We start from the raw sequence: 26,480 nt of genomic DNA on the forward strand, positions 1-26,480 counted from the left end.
TTCCATTATGAGCTCTTCATTGTTCTTTATTTCTCAGATGTGATTTTTGTTACTCCTTTAGCTGCTTGAGTCTTCTTGATAATATAGTATCTTTCTTAGATAAGATTGAACTGCGGCCTACTGTAGACCTGTTCAAGCCATCTGCTCAGCAACATCAGACATCTTCTGCCCACTCTCTACCTTTGCTATTATACTCTCACCTTTCGAAAATAAAAACCGACACAAAACTTAATGAGTGCCCGCCCGACAGTCTCGCGAATACTATAAAAGAATTGTTTGTCAGAAAAATAAAAAGGTTGGAATTACAAGAAAGTATTTCAAAGTTCGAGGGATACTATCTAATCAGTATATTATCAGGTTGAGCGTCGACGTTGAGGTCTCCCGCACTCCAAAAAGTTACCTGAAAACAAAGGAAAATCAGTCGGTATTTGCTATTTTCGTCGCTTCTTTTTATGTCTGTTCAGTGAAGTGTTCGTTATCCGATCATGTGTTCATTGTCCGATCATAAAAATCTTTCGCGAAAATGTTCGTTATCCGATTTGTTCGTTAACTGATCACCCACTGTATATATTTTTTCCAATTAATTATATATTTTATAAGAATTCTACTCAAGTTGTGATAAATGCTTGGTAACAGATTTTTTTTTTTTGACATGGGGTACTTGATACTTTGAAAATTTAAAAAGAGTAGACTGACATCAAAACTTTGGAAAATACTGATATAAGAGAAATACTTTCATCTGCAAGAACAACTGAAAGACATAATTAGATTAGCAGAAAATACACAAAATACACGGAAAACATGTTTTAAAATAAAGTTCTTAGTGTAGTATAGCTCTTAATAAACACATTGAGAACCGTACTATAAACATTTATTCACTTGGAAATAGTTTTACAAAGTGTCTATGAAAAAGCCTTTAAGTTACATAAGACAAGCATCATCTTCGATAAGCATGCACATGAATCCTCTTTATTTTAAACAATTTTTTCTAAATTTTGTTCCCATCTAATGCTAAATTTCAAAAAAACAGTACTACACTGTACCAGACAACGTGGTTACACATCAACTCTAACTTTTTATCTTCTGATAATTGCATTTTTGGAAACATTTTTTTGCATAGAATTTGAATATATAAAAATCTAGCAACAAGTTACAAGTAAATTGTCAAGATCATATCTGTTATCAAAATTTATTAACACTATTTTAAAGAATATTTTTATTATAATAAATTTATATGTTCATAGTACATTTAAAATGGTATTGATCCACTTTCATTTACTCACATTTATGTCATTTTTTGTTAACAATTAATTTTAGAAGTATTATTATAAATTCTCATATATATATTATATATGATTGGATTGATTATAATAGTGACAATATTATAATCAATCCAATCATTCTGCATTGATTAAATCTTCTAGCACATTTTATAAATTGCACTATAGTGAATTTTGAACTAAANCATTAAGTCTGACCATACTGGAGATACAAACAACACCCTTCATCTCTCCATCCTCCTGACCTTTAATCACCAAAATTTAATAGCATCAATCCCAAAAATACACAAACCTCCCTGCAAAATTTCAGAAATTTTTGTCAAAAAGCACATAAGTTATTAAGCTTCAAAGAGGGTGAACAAAATCGTGCCATGCTATACACACACTCTAACATCCATACATACAGGGAAAAAAACCCTAAATTTTTTGTATTTCTCGACATTTCAAGGTGTCCTGAGACCAAAAATGTAAAAATCTTGGAGAGGGTAATTTTTTGATCAATCATCATACTTTCCCTCTGTTATATATATCAGCCGGGAAAGTAAAAAATGAATATTTCCATTTGAAAAAAAAAAAAAAATTGAAGTTTATATTGGTTTTACAAATAACAGTACCATCTGTGGGGAAACCAATAGCACCATCTTATGACAGCCCCTTTTATACAGTACAAATTTTATCTGGAACATTTTTTTTGTAGGATGCAAATTTCTTGAGATATTTGTGTTTATTGATTGACACCCTACATATTACTTATTGTTGAATCTTAGAAAATTAGATATAGACCCACCAAATAAACCAACACCAGTTCATAACCAAACAAAAAAATTCTTTCCACGAACGTTTTCGTCTATATGTAATAGACATCCTCAGGTATTGACGATATCAAACTAACGGCTAGTAGAATAGAATGTTTTTGAAAGTTCTGTTTAACTACGTAATTCAAATATGTTGCGTTAAAATTGAAAATATGTAAAATATTTAAAACATAACAACAAAAATTCTGTTACATATAGATGAAAACGTTCATGGAAAGAATTTTTCTGTTTGGTTATGAACTGGTCTTGGTTTATTTGGTGAGCCTTCTTGCTCCAGATTGATTTATTAAATTTAGTATAATATAATGGCATAACTGCCTACCTTCAGGCCAGATTATCTTGTTAATTAATTATTGTCTATCCTACTCATAACCTGAAAATCAGATGTTTAAATATTCGTGTATCATAAAATACTTATTACATGATGAAAACATTCCTAACTCAACAAATTAAAATTCATGAAAAAGTTCTTTCATTAAAACTGTTTTTTATTTGGTGCACATTTAACTATATTTAATCTACTGGTTTAACTGGTTTTAAGATTATTTTTCTTTTTGTAAATGTCATGCTCAGCTGATACTGGGGTTCCAAGTGCTATGCCAGACTAAAGTCAAGGCAAGTTACCCAAACAAGTTATACATTAAGTTTCTGTGTAATTGACATATATGTGAACATCTAGAAACTTTCTAACAATGTGACGTGTTCAACATTGATGCTTTCTGTAGTGCCATGCATATGTTTTTATTAAGGTCTAATGTTTCTAGACTTTTGTGCATTGTATGCAATATGACACCAGTAGAAGAGAGGTCAACAGATACAATAAATATCTTATCCGTCCTCCACATTTGTCTTATTTCTTGAGTGAGTGGAGTGTACTTGTTGATTTTTTTTCAGTGTGAGCAATTTTTATGTTATGAGTGTTTGGAACAGAGATGTCTATTATTTAAGCGATCTTACTGCATTTGTCAATTAGAGTGATGTCAGGTTTATTGTGATGAATTGTTTTATCTGTGATTATGGCTCTGTCACAGTATATTTTGTGCGTATCATTTTCTAATATTGCCTGTGGAGTATATCTGTAGGAAGATACCTGGGTGTTTAATAATGCGTGTTTGTGTGCAAGCTCTTGATGTATTTTATATTTGCTACTTGATTACACCTATGTAAATAGTCTGTCTGTGCTAAGAACTTGCAACTGGAAAACTTGCAATGTAAGTTATATTGTTTCTAACAGAATGTGGCATTTTTTTGCAAGAGTCATTTGTAAGTGATGTATCCTTCAGGATGTGTTTTCTATAGTTTTTAGTGTTTATGACCTGATCTTGAATGGCAACCATAAACCCCTCAGTCTCTCCAAACAGGCAGCCCATAGTCATCCAGTAGTTTTGACAAGTTTTGAAAACATAGTCCTGAGCTAGGTCATAGGCATGGCTGCTGTGAAGTGCCTTTTGGGCACATGACTGCTTAATGGTGTCTGTTATTTATATGTTTAGCTATGTCTAGGTTCTTAGAGTATAAGTTTATAGGTGTGTGTGGTTACTGTCTGCCAGAGTTATAGATTTATGTAATCTTGATGTTTCTTGGTTTTTTGTGGAAAACTCCCAGTGTCAGAATCTGTTTGTAATGCAGGTTGACGATATTAGTCAGGCCACAGCCCCCTTCTTTATGAGGAAGAGTTAGTCTTTCTACAAAAGATTTTGGATGTATTGTTTACGCTTAGTAAGTGTTGTTCTAGTTTTCCTTTGGAGTTGCTCAAGATCTGTGTGTGTCCAACGTATAACTTCAAAGAATAAGTGAGTACAGGGTCATATATTAATAGCTTTAATAGTATGTTTTGCATTTAGATGTGTTCTTTGTACTGCATGTTCTGGTAATCGAGTGTTAATCTTTGTTTTATCTGTGCATGTTCTGTAAGTTTGGCCTGTTGGAATCCAAATATTTGTAAAACTTGCCCTTTTCCATGGATTTGATATCTCCACTTCTGAGTACAAAGTCTCCTTTATTCAGAACTCCTGTTTTCAATGTGTAGCGTTTTTTATTTGTCTAGACAAAAACTCCATTTGTATATCATTTGAGTATGTGTGTAGTTTGTAAGTATTATTATTATTACCACCATATTTTTGTAAATTGTCCAGCATATTGATCTATTCAAGAAGACAATAAAATCATATATTTCCATATGGTAAAAATCATCATACCAGTTTAAGTGAGATTATATATCCCCTAGAGGACACATGAACAAAAAGAATGAATTACATCACATAAAAATGAATGAGTTTTTATTCTAAAACAGTTTCAGTTTTAGAATAAGCCACTAACTGTTTTATTGCTCTCTGAACAAAAACTCTTCCTAATTTTAAGTCAGTCAAATTACAATGTTATTATTTTATTGTACTTGGAAGAATGTTTTCTTTAACATTTATTTAACAACTAGTTTTGTTAGATCTGATTAATTTTATTTTTTAATCACGGTTTAACCAGCATACCTGTAACCCTAGGGTTTCCAGCATGCTAGTCTTCCCCAGTTTGTGGCTTGCAATCAATCCATGAAAATATGGTGTTATTATTATTATTAACACTGAAAATAGGTTCTATCTACTCAAAGAAAGAAAGAACGAAAGAAGGGGATAAGAAAAAGCACAAAAGATCCCAGTAGTGTACCAAGCAATTTGAGATGAATCAGGGAGAAAAAAGTTTTTTTTTTTTTTGTTTTGATAATAAAACAAACTAATTTTGCAGTGTCAACTGAAAAGGGACTTCCAAGCCGAAGCACATTTTGAGGGATGTATCAAACAAAAAGAATTGAATAAAACGATGTTGAATAGTAAATAGACAAAATTCTGTTTTTCATAAACATTGCTTATTAAATAATTGCAATATTGAAAAAAATATATATATATAACAATATAATAATCAAAGAATATGTATACCAATATAATGATATGAAAAATTAATTATGGTAAAATATGTAACTAACTGAATATGTAAATAAAGGGGTTAGTGTTCAAGTCACAGAATTGTTAAGAATGCAAACTTACAAAAGAAGCAACACTATGTTTTAAAACAATGATTTTAATTTAATACAATTTAAAGAAATCTTAAGTGCAAATCTTAAGCAATCTAAAGAAATCTTAAGCAAATACTTTAAAAAGATCTGAAAAATATTGTTGAAAATTACTCATGCTATTACTGAAATTTCATGTATGCTTAATTATAGCAATAAAATTATAATAAAACTATATTCCCAATATGTAAATCCTAACAAATAAATAGTAATTAAATTCAAAACAAAAATCTACTCAAGATAAATGTAACATATTCATCTCAGAAAAAGTTTTGAATCACAAGGCTGTGGAAATAAGTATGAAGTCTTCTGCTTATCACTTAAAGTAAACAAAATCTATGCAAATTAGGTATTGCATATACAGGGTGTATTTTTTATCTTGAGACAATGAAATATCTTAATTGGATTTCATTATTTTGGAAAAAGATAGAGACAAAAGTTGTAGGCTGTCAAGGGGGCAATAAATTGGTGACCTCAGATGTGACCTTGACATTGACCTTCAAGGTCATTTAGAGGTCAAGTCCGTTTTTTTCAATGGGAACACACATTTTTGACCCTGGAAATGGAAAGAGCAAGAAATTTTACATTCAGATATACCCTTGATCTTAAGGTATAGGTCAAAAGTCAAGATTATTTTAAGGTTAAAATTAAAAACTTTTACTAATTAGAAACCACATTTTTTATTACTGAAATAGACAGGGAGGTAAAATTTACATTTTTTCACAACCTTATTACTTTCACTTTTAAAAGCATTCACTACTTTTAGTATTATCCAGGAGTAACAATGTGGCACCGTTTAAAGTGCTTATTTTCAGTTAGTCACCTTGCCTTTCACTATCGGGATGCATGTTTTCAGCGAGTCACTTTATTTCTCACCATTGCTTGAGATATTGGTTTTAGGGAAAATTTTATAACAAATGTTCAAAATGATGCTTTTCCACTTCAATGCATTTGGTGAGTTGTGCTTAAAATTATCAAGCTTGAGATGACCTTCAGAGGTCAAATTCAGAGTACTCAAGATCATAGCTGATTGTGAAATTTTCCACTCTTTCCATGTAAATGTAAATTTTATCTCCCCATCTATTCCAGTAATAAAAAATATGGTTTCCTATTAGTAAAAGCTTTTAATTTTAACCTTAAAATAATCTTGACCTTTGACCTATACCTTAAAATCAAGGGTATATCTGAATGTAAAATTTCCTGCTCTTTCCATTTCCGGGGTCAAAAATATGTATTCCCATTGAAAAAGGACTTGACTTCCAAATGACCTTGAAGGTCAATGTCAAGGTCATACCTGAGGTCACCAATTTATTGCCCCCTCGACACCCTACAACTTTTGTCTATACCTTTTTCCAAAATAATGAGATCCAATTAAGATATTTCATTGTCTCAAGATAAAAAATATACCCTGTTATAATGCAAAACTACTTAAATACTCAAAGTTTCTTTGTGTTTGTTAACTGCCATCAGTGGCTCCTGATATAATGGCAATAGAAATGGCTTCCAATGACTTAACTGTCTGACAATTTGAAAACATAAAAAATCATATCATTGCATTGCTGAAGAACAGATATTCTCAATGTTATGTTGCCCAGACAATTAGGTGTTCATAGTCCCATGTAATTAAGATATGAAAGAAGTATAAAACAACAAATTGTAAAAACTTGGTTCAAAAGTGGGTGTCCACATAGGATATTGCATCAAATTAGCAGCAGTATGCTGCAAGCAATCTTGAAGCAACTAGAATGCTGCTTGGTCCAAGATTAGCAGAATACTAGTCTCAGACAGAACAGTAAGGAATTGTATCCATTCCATGGATATGATTCTAACTGTATTCCTATAGGAAAATTAAAACAAAACCAAGATTAATCAAAATTCACCAATAGAAATGACTGCTGTGGACCAAAGAACAAAAAACTGGACTATAGAAGAACAGAGTCATTCATCTTTAGTAATGAGTCAAAGATCAACATCAACTATGCTGATGATAGTTGTGCTAAACACACTAAAATTAAATTGTGACAAACAACCAACAACAAAGGGGGATGGAGGAGGTAGAGGTGGTGAAGGAGGGTAGCGTGTTTCTTTGTTTTTCTATAAAAATCTCAAACTTGTTCCATTTAGTATAATTCTACTCAAAAAGATTAAAAATAAATAAATAAATTTGTTAAACCCACTGTTTAAATATGATAATCTATTCTGAATTCTTTCTGAACTTGTTAAAAAACTATTTGAATCTATATGCATTCTATGTTTGATCTGACTTGTCTGAAGATGGCATTAATTCAGTATTGAAAGTTCTAGTAAGTTTTTTCTGTTATTAAATGTCTTTCTAACACTGACAAACTTGTTCTTTCTTATTTGTCATGACGAACTTTTTGAATTAGCATGTAATATACAATCTATTACAGTCAACTTGCATTAATATGAATTGCTAAGAAAATAATAGTTTGCTTTATCAAAAATTTGTATTAACAATTTTTGGATTAGGGTTAAGGTCAATGTTGTATAGTTTAGAGCAGTGGTTCCCAACCTTTTTTCATTAGCGTACCCCGTGACATGTCATATCTCTAGATTGTACCCCTCATTTAAGAAATTTAGTGAGTAACCGTATTGTTAATTTTACATATTGTAACTATAAATTAAAGAAAAAAAAACTAAAAGAAAAAATGTATAATAAAGTTGTGATTGTTGCAAGGAACATTATTTATCTAATAATTTTTTAATACTATTAGTTTGTGATACATAATATATTACTTTTTCTGCCATAATAACTAATTTTTTTCTGTACCCCTAAACAACCTATCGCGTACCCCTAGGGGTACGCGTACCACAGGTTGGGAATCGCTGGTTTAGAGAGTTAAGGCTTAACCCCTATTTTCTGAGTAAAGTACGATGGTCTGCTAAAACCAGACATTCAAATTGTTCTAGTCAGAGGTCAAACCGTCTTGATTACAAGAAGAAAATTATTCTATTCAAAACAGCATTTATTACAGTACCACTTTTTATTGTTTACATTGAAAGTTTAAAAGCAACCATTATTGAAAATAGGATTATTTCTTGGAGGTTGTGAAGGTAATTTACAGTTTGATTTAATGAATCCTAGTAAAATATTTGTTTGCTTTATTGCGTGCACATTAACATTGTGACAATGCAAAATTCACTTTAATGCAACTATACTTCAAACAGAAAAAATTAAAAGAATAATAATAATTATTATTATATGAGAGTAAATCAAAATAGAGTGAAAATGATTTTTTTTTGTTTTATGCAGTGGATATACAACAGCAAAGTAAGTTTTTGTGAAAAGAGTTGGTCTTATGAGATTGGCTAAGAAATAGTAAGCATGTATGCAAATATGTCTGACAGCACTGTGCCAACAATAAACGTTAGTCAGCAGTTGCATACCAAACATGAAGTCAGTTTGTGATGAGCAGCATGCTGCTTTGAAATTTTGTGCCTGTCTGCAGAAATCTGCCATGGAAGCATATGAAATGTTGCAGCTGTTCTTCCACAATCAACTGCACAGTTCAAACAGTTTAAGCAGGGCTGTGTTTTGATCACAAAGCAGAACAGTCCAAACAGTTTGGGGTTTCTGGTCTCTGTAAATGAGATCATGATTACCACAGCTGCTGCCACCATTGAGAGATTGTCAAATAACACTGAATGGACTGCCCAGGAATAGTGAGTGCACTACCATAAGAAATATGTAACATTTCCTGTGGTAGTGTATTCACTATTATGAATGACTACTTGCATTTAAGACATGTCTGTGCAAGATGGATCCAAGATTGATAATGCCTGAACAGAAGAAGGTATGGGCAGAGGTGTGTTGGGAACTTCAGCATTTGGTAGTGGAGTATGGCAAGGACTACCTAAATTCAATCATTACTGGCGATGAGAGTTGGCTTCACCACTACAATCCCAAAAGCAAACAGGCAAGCAGTCTGGTAATCATTCAGTTCTCCAATGCCAAAGAAGGTCATTGTCATTTGGTATGTTAGAAAAAGAATGGTGATTTCCTTCTTCAACTAATGTGGAATGATTCACCAATATAAAATGCACTGCATACAGTGGTTATTGAGCAGTATTTTGAAGAACCTGGCTAAACACATCCAATAAAAGTATCCTGAGTAGCATCCATCTGATGGACACCCACACCATAATAATGCATGCCCTCAAGCTGCAATGTTGTTGCCAATATTTGTCCCAACAAAACATGAAATGTATGCCACACCCTCCACACAACCCAGACCTTGATCCATGCAACTTATTTTTGTTCCCTTGTCTGAAATTAGAGTTATAGGACAATGTTTTAGCTCATCAATGACCATTCTGAAGAAGTCAGAGATGGTTCTGAAGACAACGTCAAAAGATGAGTTAATGTATGTCTTCCAGGACTGACAGATACATTGGGCCAAATGCATAAAACTCAATAGAGACTACTTCAAAAAAAAAGAAAAAAATAACCTTATCAATCTGGACTCTGTCTAATGTATTTCATGAGTAATGAATTCATTCTCACTCTTAGTTGACTTGCCCACATATATGAATGATATATTGTCTGACTAGCTACTTCCCAAATACACCGAAAAACATTTTCAGTATTTATATATCACTAAAAGAAATCTTAAAGTGAAAACATTTTACTAAATTTTATATTTATTTTTCAATGATGAATAATTTATTTTAAAGGTAATGGAGTTTTTAAGATTTATCTAAACATGAAAAATATTGGAATTTTTATGCAAAATAATAAAGATGTCATTTTTAAGCCTATATCTAAATAAAACTGCATTTACCTGGATATGCCCTGTAGGCACCAGGTGAATTATCCAAAATAAAAATGCTTGAAAGATCTTGGGTTATTGCTGATAGATCTTTTGTATAACTCCCATAATCAAATGTACAATGCTGTAAAATAAAAAAAAAAACAAAAAAAATCACTTTTACATGTTCTCTTAAAATTTTAAAAAATAAATATATAAACAAAGTAAAATATAAATTAATCTGCATTGTCAAATAAATGTTTATTCAAAGATATAAAATCCCCCCCAAAAACCTACAATGAATTCATTTTATTGTGGCTGAATATTTTTTATTATAATAGAGTAGATATTTTAGAACATAATGACTATTATTTTCGATTTCAATAAAATGAACTCATTGTAATATTTCTAACACTTGTGAATATGAAGTTGAATAAAGAAAAATCTATTAAAAATATTTACATTTACAAAATATTCTGCTGAAATATATTTAATATGATCTAACAAATTTTTATTATTAAAAATAAATTCTTCTGAATCTACATTAGTATTCTTAAAAATAAATAAACACTTTATTAAAAAGAACCTTCTTTCACTAAAAAAAAAAAAAAAAAGAAAGATTACAAATGGCTGTGTTTCTTAATCTTCATATGATTGCCATTACATTGGACAATAATAATGCTACCAATTACTAATTAAATGTCAAGTAATTTGACCTAAAGGTAGGCATTAAGTGCCATCTCTTGATAAATTTAATAATTATAATTAAATTAATATTTTTTAATAATTAGTTTAGAAAGTTATGAAAGAAAAAAAAAAATCAATGAGTAACCAATATGGTTATATCTAAATTAATAGTTCTGGAAGCAAAGATTGGATGGAGGTATCGGTAGCATAACTGGCAATATGTCGGGAGTTGCTGGTTCAAGTCCCACTTTGGGCCAATTCTTTTCTTCTGGAACCTTCAAATTAATTATTAAAATATCAATTAAATTATTATTATTATTATTATTTTTATCAAGAGATGATGCCTAATGCCTATCTTTAGGCCTAATTATTTGACATTTCATTAGTAATTAATAGCATTATTATAGCTTGATGTAATCTGGCCATCATCTGGCATTAAACAAAATATCGGATTAATAGATGTTTATATTTGCATTCAAGTTAATTTCACATAAAAAACTTCTGTTTCATAAAATTACAAATATGATCTGCTGAACAGCAAATTAAAAGTTTAACATATTTATATGATCAATAAATATTTTATATTGAAATATATAAATTTTTAACAAAATTAAAATTATTGATATTATTAGTAAAATTACAGAATTTTAAAAAAACTGCAAAAAGGCCTTGTCACATTTTAATTTTTAAAAAATATTTCAAAGAATAAAATATTACAAAATGATAAAAAAGTTCTATATTTGATGAATTATATACTTCTACTTGTAGGCTACTGCTTTTTTGCAATTTTTAAAAATTTTGTAATTTTTACTATTATATAAATCATTGTGGCTAGTTCCTATGGAAGATGACTGCAAGGAGTTTAAAACTCTGACTCCAACAGTAGCCCACAAGTAAGGTGTGTATTTTGTCAAATATAGAACTTTGTTTTCATTGTGCAACATCTATTATTATTCTTTGAAATATTTTAAAAGATTATTATTATTATTATTATTATATAATAAATATTGAATTAAATTAAGTTAAACGAGAAATTAAAGATTCATATTTGTAAAATCAATCCTATTATCTTTACAATTATATAATAATAATATATCTCTAACAAATATTAACATTTCTGAACAATTTATGCAAATACAATTTTTGCAATTATATGTATAATAAAGTTTAGGCAATAAATAAAGAAGTTTAGAACCATAAATCTTCAAAAATTAAACAATAACTTAAATTCAGATATAGGATAACACACCACATAGTAACCAAATTTTCTAAAATATTTTCTAAATAAAATGTTTGTCTCCTCTTGTTTGGAATAAAAGATAAAAATGGCAATAGAAACAGCATCACTATATTAATTTAATTTATTTGTCTTAAAGACTCAAAATTAAAATGTCATGAAATGAAATTTCTAATTTGAAGATTTAACTACTAACACATACTACCAAATTTTCAAGGTCCTAAGTATCATCTTTATGTAGGGCCACCTCTGCCTAAAAGTGTTTTTGTTGTTCCCAAAAATTTGTGCTAAGTATCTGAATACTTGTCAGATATGATCTTTATCAAAAGTTAGTGTCTTGATCTGCCATCAGAAATTCTAATAGCATTACAGTAATATAGAGACTAAATCATTCTGTGATCTGACTTCTCAAAGGATTTTAATACTTTAATTAATCATTTACTTCAAACTCTGCAATTATCAACATGTTAACCACTTGTTTTCAAATACTTTTACTAGTTAGTTACTAAGTTATACAGGGTAGTTAGTACTACTCTGTATAAGGCAAAATGGCAGCACTGTTATCTTATTTTCATTGTTTCCACAAATTACATTCACTGTTTGTTCTCAATGTCAATTCTCAGACACTCATTTGATTACTAAAAATATTTAATTAATGATTAATTCCAACAAAGACTAATATTAACAAAGATCGTGTCCATATGTTTTCTTTATAGTTTGTCGTGCTCTGTGATAATAGCATCACAGAGAATGATAATGTCTAGAGGCAATTTCACTTATTTGTGTATGAATAAAATCTTAATTTTCTGCTTTATTCAGGTTAAGTTACATTCTTTGTGCCTAAAAACCTTTTCCATTTTCATATTGCACATATTTCTGGCATATAGTAAAATTTAACATAGAAAATTGCTCCATTCTGAAGTTTTTCCACTTAGTCAGGTTTCTGTTTATTCAGGCTCTATTTTAGATAGGTTTTACTATATAATATAAAATTACTCTCTACAAATTCAAAGCTATTTCTTTATAATTATTATTAAAATTCAATAATTCTATGTAAATAAATTCACCAAATTTCCATAAAATGACTAATAAATTCAATTTACTACTGGAATAGTATATATTTATGTTTCTAATATCACAAACAGAATAAATGTAAATAAATAAAAATCTTATTAAACAAAAGTAAGAATATTAAAGTTTGAAATTTTAAATGTCTTAGTTTCAAAATTATACAATACCTGTCTATAATACCTTCTTCTTAAAATTCCTCTATTATTGTCTAATTTATCAGCAACTGCAGCACCATATATTTCCATACTAGCAGTAAAAACTACTAGTTCATACCATTGACTTACCTATAAAAATGCAAATTAAATTTTGAAATATATTATTTAAATGTCTTAAAAGTAAATTATCAATATAATTTTTTTATTATTAACTTACTAAAATAGAAACAAGCAAATAAACTTTTAAAAAGTTTTATATTATTAATAGTAGTTTTATATATTATTATTAAGTTTTATATTAAAAAATATGATTTTTTTTTCAAAATATAAAAGTAATTTTATAATATTTCGTGTAAAAATTTGACATGAATATATGTATTTAATTTGATATTGCCATTAGTTAACAAATTTACTTAATCACATTATTCTTGCTAAGAAATGTTTATTTGCATAAACACAAATGTTTTTTACTTACTACAACAGGTCATCATCAGGTGCAGAATGCCGAGTCTGAATGTTTTACAAAAAATGAAACAAGTCATTGATGGAAAGTTTGAACAAATATAATATGATTAATACAAAATTATGAAAAATGTAATCTCTAAATGAGAACAGTAAATAAAATAAATTAATTAAAAAGTGATAAAAACAAATAAAATAAATAAATGAATAATAAATATTGATAATAATAAGTGGCACAAGTTGACATATACATGAATTGTATATAATATGGATGGAAGCAAACTAAAAGCTCCTATAATGTAATTTCTTTTTTTATGCTGAATTTCCAAGTTGAAAGTAGCTCATCAACAACTCTGGAATTATTGCAAACCATCAGTTAATTTGCTTTTATAAATTTTAATTTTTTCATTGCTGAGTGCTAGTGTGGGAACATTGAGTTTTAAAGATATCAAGGATACTTTATCAAACATCTATTACTCATAGACACTACATAACAAATATCAATTTCAGATATTTGTTTATTTATATTTGAAAAAAATTGTAGACCTATAAATTCCGAATTGTCGCCTGTCCACATGTCTTTCCTTAAATCTCGAGAACAGGATTAGATAGATAAAATCCAAGACCAGATATAGAAACCTTAGGGTCAGAAGACCCAAGTGACTATATACCATATTTTACGAACTATAAGACGACTTTTTTCTTTGAAAAATTGCCTCTGAAATTCAAACACAATGTCTTATACTCAAAATTAATATAAAAATATGGTGCTGCAGTTGCTGATATGTCTTATACTCAAAATTAATATAAAAATGTCCAGTGTTTGATTTAAAATTCCTGCGTCTTAAAAATGGCCATATATTTGATGCCGCGAGAAACTTATCTCTATCTGGCAACATTGAATTCAACTGGCAGCAGCAGTGCACCAATGCGACGAACATGAGTTACGGGGTGTTGGGATAGAATCGTCTGGACATACAATTCCTGCGCCTTTTCTCTTTTCAAACGAGCAACGGTTGTTGCCATAGCAACTTGGGATCAAGAGACGACCAGTGGCTCTGAATCCACAACAATGGATTGGCAGCGATCATCATGCGACCATCGTATGATCAGCGGACGTTTGATAGTGCTACTAAGTTGATTGGTGGATCAGCGTTTGCTTCAATCTGTATAAAAGGATTGAATTTAGGCAGTAAAAATGGTAAAAATGTTATTTTTTTAAAAAGTTGCTTAAAAATTAAGGTGCGTCTTATAGTCCGTAGCATCTTATAGTCTGTAAAATACGGTATATATATATATATGAACTTCTGGTTTGCACTGGAAGTCACATCATTTCAATTCAGACGTTTTCCCCTGAAAGCAGTCAATAGATGATCAGCACAACTCTATTATTAAAGGAAAAGTATGATATACAGAAGCAAGATATTACTAATTTGAGGTGGAAAGCATATATTTTAAATTAAATAAATTAAAAGTATGATTAAAAATTGCAGCCTGGCATTTTGACAATATCACAATAAATAATCACTTGTTTGTTTTTTTATTACTGTTTAATTATTTTATTTTATTTATTCTGCTTCTCCATTTACAAACAGAGACTACTTTTTCATAATTTTGTATTTAAATTTATCTCATATTGTATTTGTTCAAACATTCCTTCGTTGAGTTGTTCCACTTTTTGTAAAATGGTCAGACTCAACATTCTACCTATTGTATTAAGTTGAAAATGTTTGAGTTCATGCAAATAAACATTTATCAGCAAGAATAAAGTGATTAAGTAAATTTGTTAACTTACTGCTGAGTATGTGATTTAGATTGTTTGTTTTTAACATTATCTTCTAATTTTTTGAAAACTTTTGTATTAACAAAAATGAAATGCACTGATAAATGTAAAAACTTAATCTTTTAGATCTTTTAATTAAAGAAAGTTTGTTTATTTCATTTTATTGAAAAAATATTTTTCCAAAGAAAAACTTCCAACTTAACCATTAATTTCACAAACACACTTTTCTCAGTTTAAATATAACATACTCATAGAAAATAAGCACAATTGTGATTTCATAAGTAAAGTACAAACTAAAAGATATATTTTGTTTGAATTATGGAATCACAACTATGGTTACTTTTTTCTATATAGCTATTTGTATCACAATAAATTTTCAGTTTAGAATAGAGCCAATATAACTGATATTTAGAGCTATACTACATAATTATTATACATTTCATTAAATTAAATGTAAATTAAATATATGGAGGCTTGAAAAATTTATTGTCATTTACTCAATGTAAGATCACTTTTTTCTTATTTTTGTGTTTTTCAACAAATACAAATAATTTATAGCAATAAATGCAATTCTATCTAAAAATTAATTCTCTACATAAAAATTAGATCTAACAATTAATATATTAAAACTATCTAAACAAATTATTATATTTTATAGTAATATAGTATAAAACATTATATGCTTATTGAAAATGACTCCTATAAAAGAGTGGAGTTTTATACAGTTTTTACTGACAAGATCATTCAAAATCCTGGCCTTAATGACAGAATATGTTTCTACAATGAGGCTATTTTTTTCTGAATGATCATGTTAATTGACAACTGTCAAATTTGATCTGAGGAAAATCTAGAGAATCATACACACAACATCTATTTAAAATTAATGTCAGGGCAAGAATCTTGGCAAATTAAATTTCTGGATTGTGTTTTATTGAAGGGAACCTTACAGATCATGTCTTTCAATACCTGTTATATATTGATATCATATTTGCAATAAAGAGCAAAAAGAGCATTCAGAAAAACAATCTAGTATTAGCTGGGTCCATGACAATCTTTCAGCATAACTCCATTATGTTCTGAATGTAGGCAATGCTTTCTTATAGAAACATATTCCTGACTTGTCCTGTGTGCGTGTATATATATAATACTTAATTAGACTAAGCAAATGAGTGAAAAATAATAAAATCATATGTATATATAACACATGATATCAGTCCTATATGAATATGGCTGTTAAAAGATAATCATCTTCCTTTATATCATAATAAAGGAATCTTAATACAGTAGAGCATCGTTTATCTGAAAGTCGGTTATCTGAAAAAATTCCAGTTGGTAAATTTAAATTTTCGCTAGTGCTGTGGTGCTGCAATCTTTGGCTATGTCTTGGGCTACTCAAATATTTTACGTTTTTGATACTAAATTAACTTCTGAAGTATAATTTTTTATTGTTTTTATATTTTTCAATATATTTATTTTGTTTGTACAAAATAAAGAAATAATTTTTAACGATACAATAGCCACAATTATTATTTTAAAAAGTTTACGTTAGGCTTAACATCGACAAAAATTCAACGCAAAGTGACACGCAACGGAGAAAAATTTCAGGATGGGATAGGTTAATATATTTTTTCGTACATAATCAGTTATCCGAACAACCCCAGTCCCGAATTGATTTGGATAAACGACGCTCTACTGTATATTTAAAATATATAATTTGATACATGTGAATTAACAATCTACTTAGTAATGTTGATGCAATTAATATTACTAATTAGTTAAAATTCAGTCTTTGAATTTCCAGCAAGAAGTTTATTACAATAAAAACATTTTCAATCCTAGCTCTTCTCTTCAACCAGAACCTTCATGCTGGATATTGAATTGATCACTAAAGATATAAATGATATCACAGAGACTTTTTCCAATGAAAAACTGCTTCATGTGTAAAGTATAAAACAGAACTAATACCAATACCAAGTATTTTTGGAACATTCTGTACAGTTCACACCAATGGTTGAAGCAGAATAACACAAAAGCTGATAAATCAGGAAACATAATATTAATCAAACACTCAACATATGAGAAGTTACAAGAATATTATTAACACCATGAATTGCCAACTTGCACTTAACAACATTTTTAGAAACCTTGCATAAAAGGATATAAAAGATTTACTTTCACCTCTTTTGCATGTCTCTTACATATGTAAAATTTCACCATCCATGAGACTAGAATACCACATATTTTGCTTTCATGAAGATCCACAAACCAACTGTGTCTGGTGATCAATAATTACAATTCTCCAACATTCTTGAATGAAAAACAATTGGTCAAAGTTCTGCAATACTAAGACTATATCTCACCCATTCTGCATCAATAACTCTTTACAATTGATAAAATACCTTAACACTATCTCATTAGTCAACAAAGAATATAAGACAGTTCTTGATTTTAATCACTTTTTCTATTTATTAGACTACCTTCTTGTGTTTGTAAAATTAGAGATCTCCTCCTTATCAACATTGAGGAAGTGCACCTTACATATTCTATTTTTTAAACTTTGTATATTATGTTCTTTTACATTAGTTATTTACATTTTTTATCTTCTGTTCTTTAATGTAACTGTATTTTTGAATGTTTTGTAACTGAAGGAGACCAATCAATCTGATCAAGAACATTTTTATTGTAAAAACTTCTTGCTAGAATTTCAAACATTGAATTTTAATTGCATCAACATTGTTCTCCAGTTGTATACTATCCTTTTGGCTACTTAGTAATTCTACAATAAAAAGAAATAAAATGCCAATATGGACCAGTTCTAATATAAGTGGTCAGCATTGTTTTAAAATTTAATTTTGCATGAGGAAAATGAGGTAAAAACATATATTAAGTTGAATAGTAGTTGTACTGAATGGAAAAAGCTTAAACATTAATGACTTATGAAAAGTTATTTTGATGTGCTTACCTAATTGATAGAAGAATCATGATGAAAAAATATAGGAAAATTTTAAAATAGAAATAATGGTTCTAATTTATATCTGTTAGTTAAGTTAATAATTATATGAAATATTTATTAAATAAATAACTGAGTAATTACAATATCTAGAAAATAATCCACATGTGGCCTTTTATGCACAAAAAATCGAACTGGATGTCTGTCTATAGTCACCTAGAGAATAAAACATAGTATTAAATAATTATTTTGAATTTTATTCTAATGAAATAAAATTTTTCTGTTACTTACTTTTAAAACAAAATCAGGAGGTGTGCCTGGTTTTACCATTTGTCTTATCACTCCATCATGATGTGAGTGAATTAATGTTTCATCCAAATCTAATACAAGAATCTTTCTTTTCACCAAATCTGCATATATATAAGATATCTTTATATAAATAATTTTAACAGAAATTTCATTAAACATTTTTAGTTACCTATATGAATAAATACAATTTTTTTTAAATGAAAATAATAAATTTCACTGGCGTAGTAAACCCTAGTATTGTGCTTTATTCCAAAGACACGAGGCAAGTTTCCACCAAATTCCTTTATTAGTTGAGTCGACTCAACTAATAAAGGAATTTGACGGAAAACTTGCCACGTGTCTTTGGAATAAAACACAATACTAGGGTTTATGATGCCAGAATTATAAAACAGGACACAGTTTCAAAAAATAAATAAATAAATTTCACCTTAGTCATGGAATGGTCAATTAAATAGTAAAAGGTATTTTGCTGCAAAAGAAAATCATATTTTTTTTTGCTTTGCTAAATCTGTTAAAAGCTGTAGATTATAAAAATGACTATAAATTTCTTGACTTAAAAAACAATACCTTGATTTATTTTAAATTAGTCTTAGATATACACTTAAAAACAATTAAAAAAAATAAGGAAATTTATATTTCAATTGACAAAATATTTGTAACATGTAAATTGTAACTACATTTAAATTGTGAAAGCTATCACAAATATAAACTATCTGAATATTTATAATAGGAACAAACAGGAACTTTTATCAAGAGTCAGGGTAGTGACTCCCCACCAAGTAAAAAAGTCAGTGACTGACTATATATATATATAGGAATGAAAGTTACCAATTTTTGGTGGTTGATTTCTCTGCCCCCAAACTTCTACAGTAATTCCAAATATCTCATTTGAAAGGTAATTGTTTTCTTAGGTAGTGTGCAAAATTTCAAGATTTTCTATAAAGCAATTGCAAAAATATAAGTAATTGAAAAGTGCAAAAATTGAGAAAAAAGTATTTTCTTCTTCTTAATCCAGCACTACAGACATTTACAGAGAAAAAACTACTGGGTCTAGAAAGCTCAAATTTTAAACTTAAGCCTTTATCATTATCAGTGAGGTGCTGGAGAAACTACAGACTGGTCAAAGTTTATAAGGTTTCCCATAGAGCTATTTCAATTTTATGGCTTAATTTTATGCTTATAAAGACAAAATTGCATCAGAACAAATGAATTTTGTTCAAAATGTTATCCAGAATAACAAAAGCTCAAATTTATGTGAATTAAAACATTTTATAATGATTTTTATAAACAGCATATTGAAAGCATTGGTCGGCAGCACATTCAATTGCAGCTGTTAGTCAGAGACACATTTGGTCAAAATGAATACTGAAACTGTTCAGTTGGCAGCACATTCAGTTAGTGGCACATTGGTCAGAGATGTGTTTGGTTGGCAACCGAATTGCATGGCATCACCTAATGTCTTGATGTAGTAATACAATTATTAAACAAAAAAAAAAAATAACTGATATCCAAACAAAAACATTTGAGATGTAAAAAAATTGTATCAAGTAAAAACTTATGACAATTTAGACAACAATCAAAATTTTTCTAAGAAGTTTTTCTTTGGTACAGATTTACCTTGACTATTGGAAACAGTACCCACAAGATTTTTACCTGTATTATTGCTTTCTGCATTTCATTTCCAAGTGTCAAGCTTATCTTTACAAAAAAAAACTCCTTAGAAAAATTTTGATTGTTGTCTAAATTCTCATGTTTTTACTTGGTGCAATTTTTTTTTATATCTCAAATGTTTTTGTTTAGATTTAGTATTCCAGATCCTTTGACTTCACTTTATGAGACATGGAAATGTGCAGAAGACCAGTTATAGTAACTTTAATGCAATAATTTGTTCTGGCACTTCAGCAACAAATTTCAATTATTATTGCCACTTTGATGAATCACATATACAGAATATATAAAAAATTTATGATTTATATAGATATTTGATAATTTGACCATTCTAAAGTGTTGTTATAATTACATTAAAATGTATTGTTAAATTAAAGAAAATTTAGTGAAAATAATGAATAATTCATTTTTCTAGTGTTGAAATACAATTGAACACTGTTTGTATGTTTCTCACTGTAAATTTTTTTGTAATATACAGTAGTGCCTCGTATAACGTACTTAATCCGTTCCTGGTGAACGTCTGTTAAGTGAAAAGTCCGTTATACAAAACGCATTTTCCCATAGAAATACATATTAAAACATATAATTCGTTCCGCAGCACAAAATAACTGTACTGTACCATAAAAAAAAATGAAAATGGAGCAGTCACCAATTATGTCGGGTAGTCAGATGTTGTGAGAAGGAGGTGGAGGCTCACTTTATTCACACATTCATACAGATACAGACTTTTTTACACATTGCAGCAGGTCTCTTTTTATTGTTTTTTAATCAAAGTCAGATTCAGGAGAGGCTACTGGGGCTTGCAGGGTCAACTCTTCTTGTTCCATCTTTTATCTTTTGGCAGCTGGCTTTTTGAAAAACATGTGCAAAGTGGTCTGTTTCTCTCTCTTCTTCAACACCTGTCGGAAATGATGGGCAAGGGTGTCATTGTAGAGATCATTGATCCTGTTGGCCTCAACTGTGTTTGGATAATGAGTGTTGGTAAACTCCTGAACCTCTCCCCATTTGACAAGGAAGTTTCTGTCAACTTTCATTCCTTCTGATGATTTTTTTGCTTTATTTCAATTGAAATCACCTTTTTGTTTTTTAGAAGCCATGATTTGCACAACATTTGAATAAATGTAAATACCCTGCACTGAGATGATGTACGTAATAAACAAGGGAGCAAGCTGAATCCCAACGGGAGCTCTGTACTTCAGATATACTAATAATATATTCTAATAATATTAATATATTATAAAAATAGCAGATTGTCGTTGGCAACGGCAAAAGAGTGGAAATGTCATTCGCACTTGTTTGCAAAAGTCCATTGTTTGCCTAACGTAACTGCCGAACGGAAAGTCCGTTGTTCGCAGCCAGTCCGTTGCTCGAGTCACATAATGGCCAAATAGAAAGTCCGTTGTTCGCAACGTCCATTATTCCAGGAGTACGTTATACGAGGCACTACTGTATTAAAAATCTTCTGCAAGATACTTTCTCTATTATAAAACACTTGTCATACATTTTTCATTTATATGATTTCACACAAATATATCATATTTTTCAGTATCCTGCAGCACTTTTTATTCACTTATGCATTATTAATTTTAAAATGGAACAAGTAAAATGGCAAGGCCATTTTTGAGATGATAGTATGTCTCAGAGACTCAGGGCTCAACTGTGCACCATTTTCTAAGGAAAAGAGAAAAATGAGCACTAACCAATGAGGAAAAGCCGCCACCAGTACTCAGGGTCCTCGCGTAGATTACAGCAGGCTTCGTTGCCACTGTGGTTACAACGGATTGCGTTGTCACGGGCCTGTTCTTGGCTACAGTAAGTGGGAAGATATTTTTTGCAGGATGATGAAATGATGAGAGAAAGAGAATACATGTGTAATGTGTGTCACACGTTTGTCAAAATTCAATTTTGCAATGTTAACATTTCGAAATTCCCAACAAGCACTGCATGTGCAAATCTCACACTAGTGCCTGTTTGTAGGAAGTGTCACTATTTTGTACTTTATTTTGACTTGGTTCTCAGTCCCTTGAGTACCTACAAGTCTGGTTTTTTTTTTGTGTGTGTATATGAATGTACTAACCAAATACTCTGAGCCAAATTGGACATGTACTCCTGAAATGTACTCCTTCATACCTCTAGAGTGTCCAACCATTGACAGCAATGCGATTTTATAGACAAGACATAGTCTCGTCAAAAATGTAAACCATTGTTAAAAAAAGTGAAAAAGCAAATTATGTATTCACTTAAGATTAGTCCATATTGATAGCAAATCACCAGAAAATGCAATAAATAAAGTAAACAATATATAACACATGGCACCATTTCTAATAAATTTTTCACTTTAGTAAATTGCTTTGTCAGTAGCTACATGGCAAAAATTGTTGCTTTCTGGTTTTTCATTTATTTTCACTGTTCACTATCACTTTGAGCTAACCTTTAGAATGACTCTTCATTCTTTCACGTGACTGATGCTTTAGCAGGAGACAACTGACAGAAATGCCACTCTGAGAAGAGGGCCATCAATAGCAGTGAGAGGTGGATGGGCATTGCTTGCCCTTCCAACACAATGTCATTGCTCCAATTTTAAGTTCCGGTGATATTCTGAATTTATCTTTATAACATCATTAAATGACTATGTCCTGTATTATAAACTAAAAATAAATATTAAAAACAATCCAGAAAGTATATTTCTTAGCCACTCTTTTCAATTATCCATAAAACATGCAGCACCAAGTATTTAACATGTTGACTGTCAACTTGTTTCAGCTAAACTGCTTGCACAATGCCATCTTAGTTTTGTATACAGTGGAATCTCGGTATACGCCCTTAATCCGTTCCTGGTGTTTGGACTTATACCAAATAGGACGTATACCAAACCAACCTTTCCCATAAGAAGTAATGTAAAAATGATTAATCCTTTCTCATGTAAAAAAAAAACTGGCTGGCTTTAAACACCTCGCTTTCCTGGCTAGTTCCTGCTTGATTTTTCATGAGATCAGCATGTATCTTTTTAGCTTTCTCGCAAATAATTGCTTCTGATACACTGTCGCCAGCACACTGTTTTTCAGTTATCCAAAGCAAAAGCAATTTCTCAACATGATCTAATGTCTTTGATATCTGTTTAGAAATTGATTTAACCCCTTTTGCAACGTTAGCAGATTTAATAATGTCTTTATTTTTCATGATTGTTGGTATTGTCGTTCTCGGAATACGGTATGAAACAGTTAAAACTCAAACATGCATGCCACCTTCATATTTCTCAACAATCTCTTTTTTCAGTTCCATTGTGATTCTAGTAAATTTTTTTAGTTTTCTGTTACTTTTCATTTGCCTTTTTGCAATTTACGATTAATAAAAATAATAAAATTTTACTTACAAATTAAAATCAGAAGAAATTTAACAAAGTTATAAACTGTGGCACTGTGAACATCTAATCTGGTCTAGTACACCAATAGTGCTAATTGTTCATAGATGGTGCATATAATTGAATTAAGTCATATACTGAGCAAAATTTGTTTCGTCCAAACAGGACGTATTCAGAATTGGACGTATTCTAAAGCAGACATATACTGAGGTACCACTGTACTTGTATTCTCTATTTTATTATATTAATTTTTTAATTATTATTTTTTTAAATGAATTTTTTTTATTGTGTAAGGTCAGAATCATGTTTAATTCTTGAAGTAAATGCCATTATTCACTTATATTTGTATATGTTATATTTGTACTATTCAATATTTATATTGAATAGTACAAATGTATGCTGTAAACCAGATCGCTTTTCTACAAGATAACTCAAGGATAGTCAACTGTTTTATACCTATCGCCCACTTTTGTATCTTTGTTGGCAGTAAAATTTTCTAATCGCCCACCAGTTCTGCAGTAACTTAATTTAGCATAAGTGCAAAGTACTCGTAATTTTTGAGTGGAGGTTTAGTAAAAATACATAGTTAAATTTATCTTTTTATTCTTTGCATATGTTTATAATACACAGACAATTTTTTGCCAATGCGCCATATGTTTTTTTATGCCAAACTGAAAAAAGTAGCTAAATCTGGCAAAGCTGGCCCCACCATGAAATGAGCTCAACTCGAGTGATGGCCGCTGTTACACCCTGCCCTCATTACATGCAGTACAACCTGCTCCGTCAGTGAGTCATAGATGCGCGGTGATGACGGAAAGTAGCTTCAGCATCGAACAAAACCCCTACCACCCACCACAAAAGCTCAAATTGCCCACTAGTGGGTGATAGGGATCAGGTTGACTACCACCGAGATAACTCATAGTATGGGTCCTAATAGAAACTGTCACCTACAAGTTAACTTGTAGTTGGCAATCAACATGTTAATATACAGTAGACCCCCTATAACACTGTAGATAATTCTGTGTTATATGAATTCAATTTTGTACGAGTCACTTAGATTTTACAAATATGTGTGCTAGGCTGTGAATGGCTCACGTATTTGTAAAATCTAAGTGACTCGTACAACATGGAATTCATATAACACGGAATTATCTACAGTGTTATCGGGGGGTCTACTGTATATAAAGTAGATATGACTTACTGTAATTTTAGACTGAGTTTACTTTTCCTTTTGTATGTTATTCAAATATATACATAGTAAATTGAAACTTTTTTGTTAAAAATTACATGTACAAATTCAGCTGTACAGTGTTAATTTGTGCCATTCCATTCTTTCGTGATGATTAAATTCACTCTAAAAGCAATTCAAAAGTAGCTTCTCTTGTACATTTTTCTTACTTATACAATATTACTCTCAGTTCCCTAGAAAAACATATAAATATGGTTCAACTGTAGAAAAATTAAATAAAAAATAAATTAACAATTAATTCTTTATTCTAACACTGTAAAATTGAATACTTCATTATCTTCACTAATAATAAGTGATATATGTTTAATATTTCTAAGTAAAATTTAATAAGTATTTTTCTGTTCTACAAATCAATGTTTTATTCCACGTATATTTTTTTCTCTGTAACCTTTTTTCTGATGTCATAATCACTGTTATCAATAATAATATCAATAAAAATTGGTATTAATAGCACTAAAAATTTAAAAATTTATACATTATAAATTCACTGAATGGAAATTTTAATATTGATTAAAACTGATTTGATTATGATTTTAAAGTATTTTAGAATTCTTTGCCAAGGAATAGTTTGAAATTCTACACATCAACAGCACTTTTCTCAGCAGATAAAAGTTCAAGTACTAGTGTAGTCCCAATGCTGTATAAATAGAATTATAGAAGATATTCATTTTGTTCCCATTCCAATTTTAGGAAGCATTTTAACCTCTTTTAACTGGATATATATTTTCTCATGTTTTAAGGAAATTTTTAATTTTTGACAACTAAGCAGTCTAAAAAGGAAGGTCAGGATGTATTCTAGAACACAAAAAGTATTCTAGAACACAAAAAGTGAATTAAAAAAAAGACTGTTTCAATGGACTTTGTCCTCAATTTTGGTTTTAAAAAATTTATATTTATAAAAATGATCATCACTAGAACAAAACTTGAATGTACAAAATGTAATAGTTCAAATAATGTTTCCTTAATAAAGAGTAAGGCCAAACTAATTTTAGAAATCATTTTGGTAAAATTCAAGAATCATACTTAAGGAAAACTGACAGTTGTTATTATAAATCAAACACATTTACAGGTAATAATTTGTTAATAGTACAATATGAATTAATGGAAAGATTTTAAACAACATATTTCAATAATTTTTTAACCAACTAATAACATTGATTAATAATACAAATACAAATACTTTATTGTAATAAGAAATTTCTTGTTACAGGGGGTTAGCTTTAGAGAATTACAAAAACTACAATTACTTATTGAAACATATTTTTTTAAAATATCTTGTTACATAAAATTTGCTAAACATAACATATTAGTCATTCAATTTACATATCATATTTCAAATTCTTTAAAATATGAACAAAAAAGTAATGAATATTATACATCTTATACTATGGAATTTTTTCTTGATTGGTTCTGAAGTTTTCTTCTTAATTTAAATCAAAAAACTCTTTTAATTTGAATTTACATTACGCTTCTTCAATCTTTGGACACTCAGTAAGAATATAATAAATGATTTATAAAAATGATTGTAAAGAACAAGTAGAACTTACATACCCGCTGGCAGAAGAAGTTTAATAAATTAGTGGTAATTATATCCATTCCAGGAGCTGTTTTCGTTTTTAA

The 26,480-nt window shown here is 29.6% G+C and overlaps 1 protein-coding gene across 2 annotated transcripts in view; it reads right to left on the minus strand.

The window, feature by feature from the left end:
- LOC111622191 (CTD nuclear envelope phosphatase 1A-like) overlaps positions 1–26,480 on the minus strand; it is a 79,430-nt gene that overhangs the window by 24,485 nt on the left and 28,465 nt on the right. For both annotated transcript variants that reach the window (XM_023364544.1, XM_023364551.1), the window contains exons 3-6: positions 18,565–18,683; positions 18,418–18,489; positions 13,091–13,207; positions 9,962–10,073 (exon numbers count right to left, since the gene is read on the minus strand). In XM_023364544.1, the coding sequence (XP_023220312.1) occupies positions 9,962–10,073; positions 13,091–13,207; positions 18,418–18,489; positions 18,565–18,683 (420 nt within the window). The remainder of the gene's footprint in view (positions 1–9,961; positions 10,074–13,090; positions 13,208–18,417; positions 18,490–18,564; positions 18,684–26,480) is intronic.

This window comes from Centruroides sculpturatus, unplaced genomic scaffold, assembly GCF_000671375.1.
Source record: "Centruroides sculpturatus isolate CEXI.00-Female unplaced genomic scaffold, Cexi_2.0 scaffold14, whole genome shotgun sequence".
Lineage (NCBI taxonomy): Eukaryota > Metazoa > Arthropoda > Arachnida > Scorpiones > Buthidae > Centruroides > Centruroides sculpturatus.